Here is a 15854-nt window from a genome sequence, read left to right as displayed (position 1 = left end):
CCCAAATTAGGCTACATACAGTACCAAACAATGAGTCTAATGCAACTCAATTCAATTCCCTGAAGTAAAATCTGCTTGTGTGAAGCTTGTGATGCTGATTTATTTTAATTAAAAAAAATCAGGGAGACAAACTGAGGTGTTATTAATGACTTTAATGACTTGTGTTTTATTTAAAATGGGAAGAGTAACGAGAGGATTTATTGCATTGGAGAGCTGCTTCTATTTATTTTGAGTATCAATTTAAGGCTTCAAGCAAACCATATAAATGAATAAATGATTTTGAATTATTTAATTTATTTCCTTCAAAAGATCCACTCTCATGGCAGTGACGAATCAGGTCAGTCACTCAGTTTACAGCCAGGTGTACAAAACATGTAAAAAAATAAATAAAAAAGCATTGAGTAACCATGTGAGATGTAAGATAATGTAGTATAACATATCAGAGACAACACACTGATTCTTTGTTGTACAGGGGATTGTTTGCACCAGAGATTAATCAATTATAATTGTTTGTTTTTGTGCACCTCACACTAATATAGTGCAGTTACATTTTAATCCCTTTACTTGAGATTTAAACACAAAGAAATATGGGTTGTTCATAAACATAGGGTAGCTAGCTTTTCATTTTGTATCTGACAGTATCTGTCAAAAGAAAAACTATACATTTGTGTGTCATTTCAGTTTGAAAAAAGGTTTACAGGTATATACACTGGCGTGCACAGGGGGGCTCATGGCAGCCAAAACATGTGCTAAAGTTCCCTCTAGAAGCCAAAATGTGTGCTGAAGAGTCCTCTAGGACCCAAAACATGTGCTAAAATTCCCTCTAGGAACCAAAACATGTGCTAAAGTTCCCTCTTGGAAGCCAAAATGTGTGCTAAGGTATCCTCTAGGAGCCAAAAACGTCTGCTAAAGTTCCCTCTAGGAGCTAAAACGTGTGCTAAAGTGCCTTCTTCAGTGGCGAGGATGCGCTATATGTGCCCCTTTTTTCCCTTCTCGCCCCTGGCCTTCAAAAAGTCTGTGCACGCCACTGTGTGTATATACCCTCCCCCTTTTATTCACATGCAAGTTTCCCAAATGGTATCGAGCAGATGCAGTGTTATGTAGCAGCATGTAGCATGGTCGGTTTGCTCCGGTAAAAAAGAAAACCCCGGTGGTTGTTCGCCCTGAACTGACCGCTGGATGGATGGAGGGCCACGGTGCACCCACCTTTTATTTACCACTAATCTGGTCACGCAATTGAGATCAACAAAGCGCATCTCCCTGCTAGACGCCGAGGCGAGCCCCCTAAAAACCCCGTCCAGGCCTCCAGACGGGCCATCTGCTGCTCTGTAGTAAAAACGACAGGCCCCGCCCCCTCGCTTACACTCTCCAATGCGCCATAGCAACCGGGGCCGAGCCCCCTGTTCCCGCGCAATGTTCCCATCCTTATAAGGCCAGCAGCCTGCAGACGCACGCACACGTCACACGTCGTTTATGTAAATGCTTTGATTGAAGAAAAAGAAAAAAGCCTTCTGCCCTGCTCTGAAATGGAGGTGTGGATACGACGCATGCGCACTAATGTCCACAACTATCCAGTCCCGTCCACAAGCGCAGACATCAACAAGAGAGCGGGTTTAACTGATGCGGGTTGATTTTTTTTCCTCCTAATAGTTACATTGTAACGACGCGCGTAAAGGATTAACACTTTGCATCATCTTCACGCAGCCTGCAACAAGGTAACGAATGCAGCCGGGTGTGATTTGTTTTGTCGGGTCTTTGAAGCTTTGGGGGCTTTTAAAGTCTTAGCTGCGTGTTCAGATGTGTCATCTTAAAACAAGCTTCGAGTTGTGTTGGAACAACCGCTCCGTTAAGGGCCTGCCGGGCGGTCAAACTTGGTGTGTAGGCCACCTTACAAACAGTTAAAGTAACCGGACAAAGTGGGAGGAAGGCAACATTGACGCAAAGATGTGTTAAATAGTGTCAGAATGGGCTCCGCATGCAGACTGAGCGAAGGGGATGGCTGTTGTTATTGTTGTTGGCTGTCGTGGTGGTGGTGATGGTGGTGGTGTGGGGAGGGGGGGTGATTTCTCGCTCCCGAAATCGCATTAAAGTCGGTTATTGTGAGCGTTATAGTCGGAAACATACTCTTCTAAAATGCATTAATAACCACTCTGTATCTGTGGTGCGCCTGCAGTGTGCTGCACATTCACGCCTGCTGCTAAAAGAGCCAAGTTGAAGCTCTCACGCCCACCCCGGAGCAGAAGATGCTCCTCAGCACGCGGGCGCTGCTGCTGTCAATAAAACAGCCACCGGAAAACACCAAAGTACACACGAACGCCTCAGTGAAAACTATAAAAACACGCCGTGTAGTGTGAGCAAAACGGCACAATCACGGACTCTCCGGAAAGCCGTCGCTGTGAACTTCGTGCACATGTACGGCTGAAGGTGGACTGTTGCAGTGACGCGGCTGTGGAATAACAAAGAGTAAAGATCAAATTACACGGTTGTCTGAGAGCGGGCTCCCGTCACAGTTACGACATCTTTTGCTTTTTTTAAACGTCTTTGCCCTAGTTTATCTCTCTGCATAAAAGTTGATGTAAGTGGCGGTGGTGGGGGGGAAGTCTGGCATCGTCGAGGCAAGGGGACGGTCATCATAAAATGGGTGCGCATGAAGCAGGTCGTGTGGCATGCCATGCTTCCTCGCTGGAGTGGGCGGTGAAATTGGCGACTTGCACTTTTCTCTCGATAAAAACAAGCGCATTTGTTTTATTCTTCTTTTATTTTAAAAAGCACAAGTGTCGCTCGGGTCATTCCCGACTGCTTTCGGTTGGATTTGTGCAGTTTTACTTTAAATAATTACAGCTTTTGCGGTGAAATCGCATCACACCCCCTTCTCCGCTCTGCCTCCGCCTTTGAAGTGTGTTGCCATGTTGAGTTGCGTCACGTACTGTATTCTGCTGCAGAGATCGTCTGCAGTGCACGGATGAGACACTCCGGGGCGAGTATGGGATCGGCCTCGGATTATGCTCCAGAGTACTACATTTATACACTACACGTCTAAAGTTACAGACTTTACATCGATGAGAGAGGGTGTTTTTATTTTATTATTTAAAGGGTTCTTATGTTGCTTTTATTTTATTATTTAAAGGGTTCTTATGGTGTTTTATTTTATTATTTAAAGGGTTCTTATGGTGCTTTTATTTTATTATTTAAAGGGTTCTTATGGTGTTTTATTTTATTATTTAAAGGGTTCTTATGGTGTTTTTATTTTATCATTTAAAGGGTTCTTATGGTGTTTTTATTTTATCATTTAAAGGGTTCTTATGGTGTTTTTATTTTATCATTTAAAGGGTTCTTATGGTGTTTTTATTTTATCATATAAAGGGTTCTTATTGTGTTTTTATTTTATCATATAAAGGGTTCTTATTGTGTTTTTATTTTATCATATAAAGGGTTCTTATTGTGTTTTTATTTTATCATATAAAGGGTTCTTATGGTGTTTTTATTTTATCATATAAAGGGTTCTTATGGTGCTTTTATTTTTATTATTTAAAAGGTTCTTATTGTGTTTTTATTTTATAATTTAAAGGGTTCTTATGGTGCTTTTATTTTTATTATTTAAAAGGTTCTTATTGTGCTTTCATTTTATAATTTAAAGGGTTCTTATGGTGTTTTTATTTTATAATTTAAAGGGTTCTTATGTTGCTTTTATTTTATCATTATAAAAGGTTCTTATGTTGCTGGAAGTCCTTAAATTCAATACTGTGATGTTTTTAAGGTTTAAGAAGCAGTGGTGTAGTGGAGGGTATACACACATCTTATTCTGGCAGTTTACAGGATACGCACCTATCAGCCAAAAAGACATTGGAATATATACGAGTAGTATCTCTTTTTCAAATAATTGTGCTGGACACACTATTTTTGCATGACACAATATTTAAAAAAAAAGGAAATTTACCCACTCCCTTCATGGTTACATACTCATCTACCTAGCAGTACCCCCACCTCGTGAACTACCACTACACCACTGTTAAGAAGTGCTTGAAATCGAGGTTATATAATATAAAGGATGCCAAGACTGCTTATAAACAGGTGACGCATTTTGAAACACGAAACTTTGTCGTCAAACTTCTGTATAGAGATGTTAATTTTTACCTTTCTGATACTACTGCGTCGGCCAATGTAGTGATCCAATACCACTGCGTTTAAAAATAACCTGAATAAATGAATATATATGCATTTCTACGCACACATATTTAAGTGTGTGTGTGTGTTACACTTTTTATGAGCTGTGTACTGCTAACCCTGTATGGCTGTCATGTGATGGCTATCACTGGCTCAGGTTAAACCCTGTGTAAAACAACAAACATATAAAACATAGAATGACTACCATAGAACTTTCTTTTACTAGTTTCAGTCATATTGTAAAAAGAACATAAAAAAATATAATGTATAGTTTTTTTCCTGGGCTAAATTATGTGGTATCAGATTGGTGCTGAGACTCATCCCTGCCAATACCAATATCAGCCTTTAGGCAGAATCCGAGGCATTTCTGATGTCACAAAACATAGTTTGGGTTGTTTATAGCACAATAAAATCTAATTGAATGTGATAGAGAAGGGCAATAATCAGTAGTATGTGCTGTATGTAAAAAGTAATTTACCAAAGGTGCTGGAAAAGATTGAAAATGCACTTTGAGATGCTTAAAAAGTGCTTCACCCTTCTGGCTACATCTGCTTTGTTTTATCATTAATTATCTCCTCATATCTATATGAGTTATCTATATATATCTATATAAGTTTGTTATATGATTTGTAACATCCAGGTTCTATGTGCTTCTGCTGTTTTAGTCAGGGCTCTTGTGTAAAATAGTTTTTTAATCCCAAAGATCCTTGATTACATACATTAAATATAAATAGATGCAACCACATAAAACGTTTGTATATTTAAATCTGTCTTTACAGGACTTAATATATGCATTTATTATTAAATACAACATCATAATATTGCTTTAATACCTACTGATGCTTTTATGATGAATAATAAGGTTCCACAGTTTTCATTATCACCATGTTAGATTTCTTACTGCTGAAACTGAGTTCAGGTGTGTTTTCCTGGTTCTCATAGTCTCCTCCACACCTTACAGCCACAGAGTGGGATCTGAAATAACCAGTGGAGTGGGAGCTCTCTCATTCTCCCTGCTATCAGTCCGCTCTCTGAGGCACCGCACTGTGGACCCCGAGGACTGATGGCAAGGAGAAAAAAAACCCAGTCTAGGGGGCGCGGCTCACAGTTTTTGCCGCAGTTCAGGTCTACATGTGCTGTGGAGATTAAATTTTTGCCTAGCAACATAAATCATAATTCCTCTGCATAAGCGGCGCTTATTGCATTAAGAGTGACTCCCCCCCGACACGTTTATATTGTTTGCATTTCTCTGCCAATCCATGCTTTTATTCTGTGGTTTGTTTCACAGCATCGCACGCGTCCTCTGCAGCCCGGGAGGATAGGACTATAAGTGCGTGCACGGGCTATATTTTGAGTTTCCCAAACGAAGCGTGCATCCTGCGAGCGCAGCATGGTGACATGATCTGTCTGACACGCTGTCTGACTGTTGACCTACTTCCCCCCCATGTGGGTCAAAGCGGGGAGATGCTCCAACAAAAAAGATCGCTCTCCCTGAATATTTTTAGTGCTCTCTGTGGCAAAAAACACGCACCAGATATGTTTGCATTAATTCACATGAGGCTAAACTGAAATGGTTTAACTAAATATCACCTCTGCTCGGGTGCAGGGAGATAGACACGCTGCATCATGCACACTCAGTAGAACCTGAGATGTTAATGCTTAAATCATTTTTTGTGTACACGCAGATGTTTGGCTTTCATAAGCCGAAGATGTACAGGAGTTTGGACGGCTGCTGCATCTGCCGCGCAAAGTCGTCAAGCTCTCGTTTCACGGACAGTAAGCGGTACGAGAAGGACTTCAGGACCTGTTTCGGGTAAGAAAGACAGCTGAACACGCGAGGTTTGGAGTGGGATCCGCCTCAGTGTCGTCGTCCCCCCAGGCTATATAACACCTTATTGATTTGAAACATTACCCCCTTGTGTCATTTCCTCACAAACTATCTTATCATGTTGCAGACTGAGTGAAACGCGATCTGGAGAAATCTGTAACGCCTGTGTGCTCCTGGTGAAACGATGGAAAAAGCTACCTGTGGGAACCAAGAAGAACTGGAACCACGTGAGTTTGGGATGGCACACTGATGATGGTTGAGCTGCAAACTCATTCAGTACTAACTTCTCTCCTCCGTACAGGTTGTTGATGCCAGAGGAGGTCCCAGCTTGAAGATAACTTCCAGGCCCAAAAAGATAAAGTCCATCTCCAAGAAAGCACGGCCGAGCCAGATCAGCAGGCTGCAGAAAGAGCTGAAAAGAAACAGTGAGTCCTGCGTTCACTTTTAATGGCACTCACTTGTTTTGTTCTGTAAAGAGTAGATTTTATTCGTCATACACGCTCTACATGCAGTATATCACACCCATTCCCCCGCCCTTCATTGTGCCCATCAGATTCAGATGCCCACAGCACCACCTCCAGCACCTCCCCGGCTCAGTCTCCGAGCTACAGCAACCTGTCAGATGACGGCTCAGACACTGAGCTCAGCCCGGGGTCCAGCCGCTCCCCTGTTTTCTCATTTCTGGACCTCACTTACTGGAAGAGGTAAGTCAGACAGTGAAGCACAGGTGCTGACTCATTATTTAGGATTCAGAACGGCACACACGTACAGCTTGGTCTAATACAGAGCTACTATTAGTCAGATAATGGTTGAATTTTGGTAATCGATTAATCCTTTTTGAGTCCAGATTCTCTGATTCCAGCTTCTTAAATGTGAATGTTTTATAGTTTCTTTACTCATCTATGACAGTAAACTGAATATCTTTGAGTTGTGGGCAAAACAAGACATTTGAGGACGTCATCTTGGGCTTAACGTGTAATTCTGGTGTATTTGCATCCAATCGCCTTTTTCAGCATAAATATACATCAAATAAGCCATCCAGACAGTTTTTTTCCATTGATCACCTATTAACAGAGAAATTCTGCAGAGTTGCTAACAGCCAGATGTGGCTAACTCTGTTTAGCTCGGGGCAGAGCGCACAACGCATCCAAAACGGCTTTCTGTAACTATTAATATTGCTCAAAATAGCACCAAATCTCTGCAGTAGCATGATAAGAATCCCTGCACATAAAACAAAGCACCAACAATGTAGTTAGCCAAACCAGAGTTTATCAAAACAATGCTGTTTTACAATGCTACAAGTCTCAGCAGCCGGCTAGATCCATATTTAGAGGCAGTCCATACAAGTCGATTACCGAATGCACTGGAGTTCAGTTCTAGGAGGAAATTATTGAACTGAACTTCAGTGCATTCGGTCAATAGGTCTATAGGTTAATAGGTGATCAGCTAAAAAAATGTCACAATGGCTTATTTGATGTATATTTGTGCCGAAATAGACCACAGAATGAAAATAGGAATTACACTTTAAGGAAAACTGATCGATATTTTACAGACCAAACTAACTGATTAATCAAGAAAATCATTGACAGATTAATTGACAGTGAAAATAATCGTTAGCTGCAGCCCTAAAAATCACATTTGCATTGCATTACTCTGCACGTTCAATGCCTTACAAAGTTCGGTGAACAGCATGTTGCCTGTTCAATAAACGCAAGAGCTGACCGTGTCGTCTTTTGCATGATGCACCTACGCACCAGTAAACCAAGTGTGCGTGGGACAGAATTCACAAAAGTTTGCTAAATAACAGGTTCAGGCCTTTAATTGTGTTGTTGTTGCGTCAAACAGTTGAATAAATGCAGCGTGTTATGTTTTGTTTAGGCAAAAGGTGTGCTGTGGAATAATCTACAAGGGGCGCTTTGGGGAGGTGCTCATCCACCCACACTTGTTCAAACCGTGCTGCCGCAAGAAACAGCGGCAGCAGCGGGAGCAAGAGGAGGAGGAGGAAGAGGAGGAGGAGGAAGATGAGGAGGAAGAGGTGGAGATAGAGGAGGGCCAGGTGAGCGTGGATGTCAGCGGGCCTAAATCCCAGACGGAGGAGGAGGTGGTGAAGGAGACACCAAGGTGCGAGGAAAATGCAGAGCCCGTACAGCTGTGCGTAACCGTGAGCACACCAACAACCAGCGTGGTGGTGAATGAAGACGGGTGGTAAAGTCAAAACTCCGCCTTGCACACATCTCTGAAGAAATCCTGAGGTGCTGTTTTTGTTTCTCAAGCACTTACAGAAAGAAGTGGCCTCAGATTGCCTTCAATCATAAAGCAGCTGAAAATCCTTTGGTCTTCTCCGCGGTAATGTTGGAGGGTTTGTTTCTTTTTTTTGTTTAAGTGGTAACTTATGAACTGTTGTTGTTTTCCACTTTATCTCTTACCATCCTAATGATGGAACATCTTCTGTGGTGTTTTTTTTTTTTAAATCTACTTTAGATGAAATGCTGGAGCTCTGGTTTGCTGGTACATTTAACAGATTTTATTCCAAAACGCAATAGATCCACTCAGAAAAAGGTGCTACTTGAAACTCATTACTCAACATTTCAAACTTCCAGCTGAACCCATTCTCAGTGTGGATATTTTATGGGCATATACGTTAGGATGACTAATATAACGTCACTACTTTTGCTTCCTGCGTTAAGGGTAGATATCTCTTTTTTTGAAATGGTGGATATCTCGTTTTGGAATGAATGACACTTTACATTGACAGAGCACAGACCTGTACAGTAGCCCCTGTGTTTGTGTCCTTTCACATCGACCATCCATTCCTATCAAATACTTTGTGTTAGTAGAGCGTCTCTGTGTGCAAATACGTGTGTGGGTCCCATTTAAATAAGGCCTATTCACAGCTTCAACAGCAAATACACCAGCCTTAATTATGTGTTACAGACAGTGCTAGTGTTAATTCTGGATCGGTATTAAGGAACACAAAGGGACAGTAGCTGTATTTATTGTGGCCTCAGCAACACATAGTGCATTTTGCATGAATGGCAAGCCCACTCATCCAAAAGACCCAATGATCCGATGCATGAGTCTACTAAAATTGCATGGCCTTATATGAACTGTAAATCTTACTTTTATTTTTTTGGGATTCATTTCTCTGAAGTTTTAACTTATTTTTATATGTAAGGAAAAAAAAGAAAAATGATAAAAAGAGAGAGAAAGTCTCTTTGCATAATAATAATACCACACAATACAACAGCTAAAAACAAACAAACACACAATCGGTCTATAGTCATTCAGCAATATGAATATCAGTGATTCCCGCCATTCCTGGGTCAGTATAGGAATAAAAGACTTTATACAAGTTGAAATTCTATGCCATTGCCTCTTATATACCACACATGTGTTGTTATATATAGCCTAATATTACTTTATTTATCAAACAAAAGCCAAAGCACATTGAAATTCACCCAATGTCAAATCAAAGCAGGTTTTCTAAGGACACGTGTGCTTGTCCGAGGTCATTTGTATGTATGTTTATGGTATTCTAAACAGAACACTAATATGAGAGTTTCATACATGTGACGTAGTTGGGAGCAGAGGGTGGGTTTTGTACATAAGGGGTTGGGTGAGTCATATGGCTCTTATAATGGGTTTCATTATTTATTTATTTCATATTTATTTGTATCACTGCATCCCCACTTAGAAGTGTAATACTATGGATTCTTTTCATCTTTAGCTTATACGTAGAACGGTTTTGTACTTCAGAAATCGAATGTAATTCTCACGCAGGCTTTGTTTGTTCAACATTGCGTTGAATTACCGGTTGTCAATATTTGTGATATGTTGTTAAGTATTTATTTACTCATCAGTTGAGTTGCGTGCAACCTAACTTATTCTGTACCATCACTCTGGATCTGTATCATGTAGACTGAAACGAATGATAGATTGCAACCAAACTGTACTTTTCCCCTTTTAGCCTGTAGCTTAACGCGTTACAGAATTGTAGGATACCTAACTCTAGACTTGCATGTGTTGTTGCTATGCATTTACTTAGCTCACAAGTTAGACAAAGCAGTTTTGTATTTTTTATAAATCATGTACTTTTTTTACTTGTCCCTTAATAAAAGTAATTTTGTGAGTTTTCTTGAAGTATGGAGTAACTGAATTTATTGGTGTGGGCTGGGAAGGTTTATACAAACTGAACGGGATGATCCCACTCCAGCAAACCAGACAATTAGATCTTGAATGATTTTATTTATTTCCTTCAAAAGATCTATTTTCATGGCAGTGACATATCAGGTCAGTCACTCAGTTTGCAGCCAGGTGTTTTTCAAAAAGCATAAAAATATTAATGTGTGATGTAAGGAATAGGTATGAGTGAATTATAAAACATATCAACAGACAACACACTGATATATTTACGGGGGATTGTCTACACCAAAGTTTTATCAATTATAATAGATTGTTTTCATGAACCTCACACTAATATAGTGCAGTTACATTTTAATCCCTTTACTTGAGATTTAAACGCAAAGAAATATGGGTTGTTCATAAACTTTGAGGGTAGCTAGCTTTTCATTTTGTATCTGACGGCATCTGTCAAAGCAAAACTACGCTAGTGTGTTATTTCAGTTTGAAAAAAGGTTTAACAGTGAATTAAAAAAGTAGAGAACCTGAGTTTGGTTTGACACACACACACACACACACACACACACACACATATATACATACATACATACATACATACATATATATGTGTAAATGTATATATACTGTATATACACTGGTGTGCACAGGGGGGCTCATGTCAGCCAAAATGTGTGCTAACGTGTCCTCTAGGAGCCAAAATGTATATATACTGTATATATATCCTATTGGTTTAGTCTGGAATCCAAATATTGAATATTTGAAATCTCAACAGGAAAGAAATGTGGAGTACTTCGTCCTGCAGGTGCAAATACATTTTTCCTCTCCTTAGATTTTTAAAATTGGGCAGAAAAGTTTCAAAACACTGAATATAATCAAGAGATTACAGAAAATGAAAAGCATCTTATATGTTTTTTCAAGACATTATTTAGTGATTCATGTAGAAAATAATGTACAAGGATAACACTTGTACTATAGCAGTATTATACTCTATATATTATCTGTGCAGCACAGTTGTTGATCCCCCTGTTATTTATTCCCCCTGGCTCTGGATAAAGAGCAGCCTGTACATTATTATTTTTAAGGCTTTCTCTGGGTTGATAACAGAAGCAGCTTTTTAAATTGTACCTCAGACACATTTTTTATGGGTGACGCTATAAAACTTTTGTGCCACAGTGGGAAACTCCCCATTCATAAATCAAGGTTAACACATTGAGAGCTGAGATGATTAGTCTACAAACCGAATGAGATGCTCGACAGAAAAATAATCACCAACTATTTTAATAATCGATGAATAGTTTTGGACTGACAGAGCAAGATATTTAATAACATTATCTTTGATTTTGAGAAACCGGGATGGGCATTTTCTAGAATTTTCTTACATTTTATAAACCAAATGATTAATGATTAATTAATTAATCGAGAAAATAACTGGCTGATTAATTAAAAATCAAAATAATCATTAATTGCAGCACTAACATATTCCAAAGACTATTTTTTGTTATAACTCAACATTAGGGGACCTTTAATACATTTATATATGATAGAAAAAAACACCTGCGTGCACTTCTAAATATAAATATATATATTTATTTCACTTATCATGTGAGGGGTTCGTTGTTGTTTTCTATTACATAATATTACATCTAAAACCAACCATATAACCAGTGTTAATAATTAATGATGTACATTTGTAATTTGCGCAGATCTAAATAAAGAAAAGAAAAAAAACCCCACCGGAAATGGCGATCCTGTGACCGGAAGTTAAAAAACCCGGAAGTGCTTTGTTTTTGTTTTACACCCAGCTGTCAGGTGCATCTTCAGGCTGCAGAAATCGTTTAAAATCGGATTTAAAGAGCCAGACGTCGACGCCAACAATCACCTCGGGAGCTGAGGTATGTAAATATAAATCATGTCACCAGCTAAACGCTAACAGCAGCATCCAGCCTGCGAACAGGAGCTCTGCTGAGCTGTTAATGACGTTTAATGAGCTGCAGTGGGTTTGACTGAACATGAGGAGTGGACTCTTCTCTGGAGATAAGGGGACCACATTTATGGGACAAAACCCGCTGTTGTGCCGTATTCAGCACCCCTGCCTTGAAATGCACCCCCTCGCATTATAGGTGATATTCTGGATCAGAAGGCTGTTGTTTCCACCTATAGGAGTAGCTTATATACAGGTAACCACATTAAAAGCACACACTTTTGAACCTATGAATTGCAATAAAAGCTGGGATTATATTTAGGAAACGCTAAGTCAAATAAATCCAACTTGCTCAAAAGATTCATTTAATTCATTTTGTAATCATGGCTGCAGCATATTTACACAGAACATACAAAAAGGTGTTGTTTTGTGTTCGCTATTATACAAGTTTGTGATTTCAAACACTTTAAAATAGTTTAAAGACAGTAAGTAACCAATGTTCTGACTGTTGTGGGTAACCTGTATATATATATATATATATATATATATATATGTGTGTGTGTGTATATATAAAAACTACTCCTATAGGTGGAAACAACAGCCTTCTGATCCAGAATATCACCTATAATAGGAGGGGGTGCATTTCACGGCAGGGTGCTGAATACGGCACAACACCGGGAACATTTTTGGTTCAAGGGCGTAAAAACCTGCAAAACATGACCAGTATTAAGTCAGTTTGATATTCAACATTCATTTGGTATTAGGAATAAAAACGATTATGCATTTAAACCATTTCATTGAATTATGTCAAATATTCCTCATGTATCACAAGGCTTGTTTTTGAATAAAGTATTTTTTATGACTTTTTAAATGATTTATTACAAAACTTAAATTCATGATGCTTCCTTATCTCTTGACCGGGAGATGTCAAACCATTTTGCAATGTAAAGACTTGTATTCCTCCTGTATCACAAAGCTTGTTTTTGAATAATATATATTTCTTTATGCTTTTCTTATGATTTTTTAAATGATTTTTGACCTGGAGAAGTCAAACCATTCTGCAACATTAAGACTAATATTCCTCATGTATCACAAGGCTTGTTTTTGAATAATATATATTTCTTTATGATTTTTTTTAATGATTTATCACAAAACTTAAATCTGTTATGCTTCCTTATCTCTTGACCTGGAGAAGTCAAACCACTGAGTAGTAGGGCGCGCCACTATACGTGTTGTTTGGTCAACATTTGCGATCTTTCAGTCACAGTGAAACCCGGGGACGTCTGGTCACCCCATCTTAAGACATCCGTGGTATAAACGATACTGAATGTAGCTGTATCTGAATAACAGACTTGTGTCCATTGATTTCATGCTGAGAATGTTATGAATAAAAGTTTGTATTTTTGCAGCTTTTGTCGTCTTGCTCTTCATCATGGTGGAGCCCACAGCATCTGGCGTGTTCTGCAACAGGATGCTGAGCATGGTCAACTCTGAGGATGTGAACGCCATCATCCAGGCTCAGAGACACATGTGAGTGTCATGGTGGGATTGGTCTGTTCAGATCTGTGTGGTGTTTTCTGCTACTTTGCACTCCTGGTTATTTGGGCTTCACAATAAATAATTATATATGTCAGACTAATTTTTATTAGAGATGCATCGATCCGGGTATCGGCTCCGATATTGACTAATTAGCTGGATCGGATAGCCGATGAAAGAGGCCGATCCAGACGTTTATTTTTCATTAATATCATACACAGCAATACAGTTACAGCAATTTAGTCACTTTAATTCTATTTTGTTATTGTTGTTGTGTTTGCAACACTTGTTAGTTTTATATTACATTTCAAAATATCTGTTTGTATTGCACTTTACATGGAAGTGTTATTTTTTATTTTTGCTGCTATCAATCTGCTTGTCAATAAAAATGTACATTTATCTGTGTTAATTTGTTACTTTTTTTTTTTAACAAGGCTAAAGACTTAGAGGCATATACTTATACTTATCTCTTTGTTGATCCCTTTGGGATTACTCCTGCTAGGAAACTGATTTTTCCAGCAGCTTACAAATACACTTGTGTAGAAAATAAGGAGGTATAAAAAATACAGTATAAGATAAACAATAAACTCTGAGCTAAATGTAGAATGTAAACAATAGACAGTAAAGTTAAATGTAGAATGTAAACAATAGACAGTAGTCCATTATGTTGGCTTTAGTACAGAGGGAAATGAAACAAAAGTAATTCTTGCATATGACATGCTGATATCCGCCTCGTGCTTTCTCAACTAGAACCTGGAGATAATTGTTGTTGTGTTGCTGAATTATTGTGGAAACAGGCTCGATCGCTTCGAGAAAACCAATGAAATGCTGATCAACTTCAACGGGCTGTCTAACGTGCGACTGCAGCAGATGAACGACCGCTTCCTACTCCACACCCGTACCCTCGTGGAAATGAAGAAAGATCTGGACAGCGTCTTCAGGAGGATTAGGTGAGTCACTACCCCCCTTCCCCAGTACACACACACACACACACACACACACACACACCCTCTGATTATCGGCCTCTTCTGCTTCTCCAGGATGTTAAAAGGGAAGATTTCTAAGCAGTACCCAGAAGCTTTCAGCAGTGAGTTCGCATTTTCTTACCATTCATAATTGTGTACTTCCCCAGATCAGCTTGTCTAAGATATCCCTGTTTTTCTGGTAGATATCCATGAGTCACCCATCCTGGAGGACGACGACGACGACGAGTTTGACCCAGTTCCCCGTAGTGTTGCCACAACAATTACAACAGCCACCTCGGAGCAGAGCACAGAGTCCTGTGACACAAGTCCAGATGTGATCTCACCCACCGTGAGCAGATGCTCTGAAGATCTCTCTCAAGAGCCGCCTGACACGCCCACCTCCGATGTCCTAGAGACAGCCGTCCTACAGGACGAGGGCCCGGACTCTGTACCTGCAGAATAGAGCGAGCAGTGTGTGAATGGATTCCATCCTCTTGAGCTTCAACCGTAAAACTATTTTAACAGGAGGTCGTGTTGTTTATTTGATTTGTTCGTGTTGGCCTCAAAAATATCTGCTGAGCATCACAACCTTGATGTTAGATGTGGCTATGAACTGTCTATGAGGATGCTGGGTTTTTGTTGGCATGCTTATTTGTCCTGTCTGCACGGCACTAAAATAATGCAGATAATACTTGAAGTTGTATGTATCTCACTAAAGATGCATATGTATAGTACTGACTGTAAACCTGAGCAAAAGCCCCCGCTCATTATGTGAGCATTTCTCATTTTTCTGTGTGAAGAAATGCACTCGGGATGCACCGATCTGGGGGTATTGGTGTCAATGTTGCCAATCTGTTCTATATTATACACTATATACATTATATACCAGCCCATTCTCATTCCAAGGGCATCAAAAACCCCTTTTTCTGTCACTGTCCTTGGCTTTTGATTGTGCGTTGGTATCAAACGCACCAGGCTTTCAACTGCAAACCCATCCACGACATAATTAGACATTCAGATGAAGTTGGGATGAGGATGGATACTGGAATTTCAATCCCTGTTCAAGTTTTAACCAATATATTGCCATTTTTAATAGGTTTACACTCTCACGAAATGCACACTTTATTATTTTAATAATAAATAAAGTCTGTAAATTTATATCTATATATTTATGTGTTGCATTCTGTTTACAAAGTTAGGAAAACAATGTCTAAGGCAAGCCTCAGGACGAGAAAAGGTTGTATTGTTGTATCCTTAATGCACACCTGACTGAACGGAGACATGTCATCTCAGTTTTCAT

At 39.4% G+C, this 15854-nt stretch overlaps 2 protein-coding genes across 2 annotated transcripts; both read left to right on the top strand.

Annotated features, from left to right (window-relative positions):
• The first annotated feature begins 1582 nt into the window (after nt 1–1582).
• On the top strand, nt 1583–9580 carry sinhcaf (SIN3-HDAC complex associated factor). The gene is made up of 6 exons (XM_083916039.1): nt 1583–1715; nt 5850–5977; nt 6120–6219; nt 6294–6417; nt 6546–6696; nt 7871–9580. The coding sequence occupies exons 2-6, from the start codon at nt 5850–5852 to the stop codon at nt 8199–8201; spliced, it is 834 nt and encodes a 277-aa protein (XP_083772165.1). The 5' UTR covers nt 1583–1715; the 3' UTR covers nt 8202–9580.
• Nucleotides 9581–11921: 2341 nt separating this feature from the next.
• kxd1 (KxDL motif containing 1) lies at nt 11922–15854 on the top strand. Its single transcript, XM_083917087.1, has 5 exons — nt 11922–12024; nt 13463–13583; nt 14387–14539; nt 14630–14676; nt 14758–15854. Exons 2-5 carry the CDS (start codon nt 13486–13488, stop codon nt 15015–15017), a joined length of 558 nt encoding a protein of 185 aa, XP_083773213.1. The 5' UTR covers nt 11922–12024; nt 13463–13485; the 3' UTR covers nt 15018–15854.

The sequence above is a fragment of the Echiichthys vipera genome, assembly GCF_963691815.1.
Source record: "Echiichthys vipera genome assembly, chromosome: 7".
Classification (NCBI taxonomy): Eukaryota; Metazoa; Chordata; class Actinopteri; order Perciformes; family Trachinidae; genus Echiichthys; species Echiichthys vipera.
The sequence above is the reverse complement of the archived record's forward strand: the minus strand, read 5'-3'. Positions and strand labels throughout refer to the sequence as shown.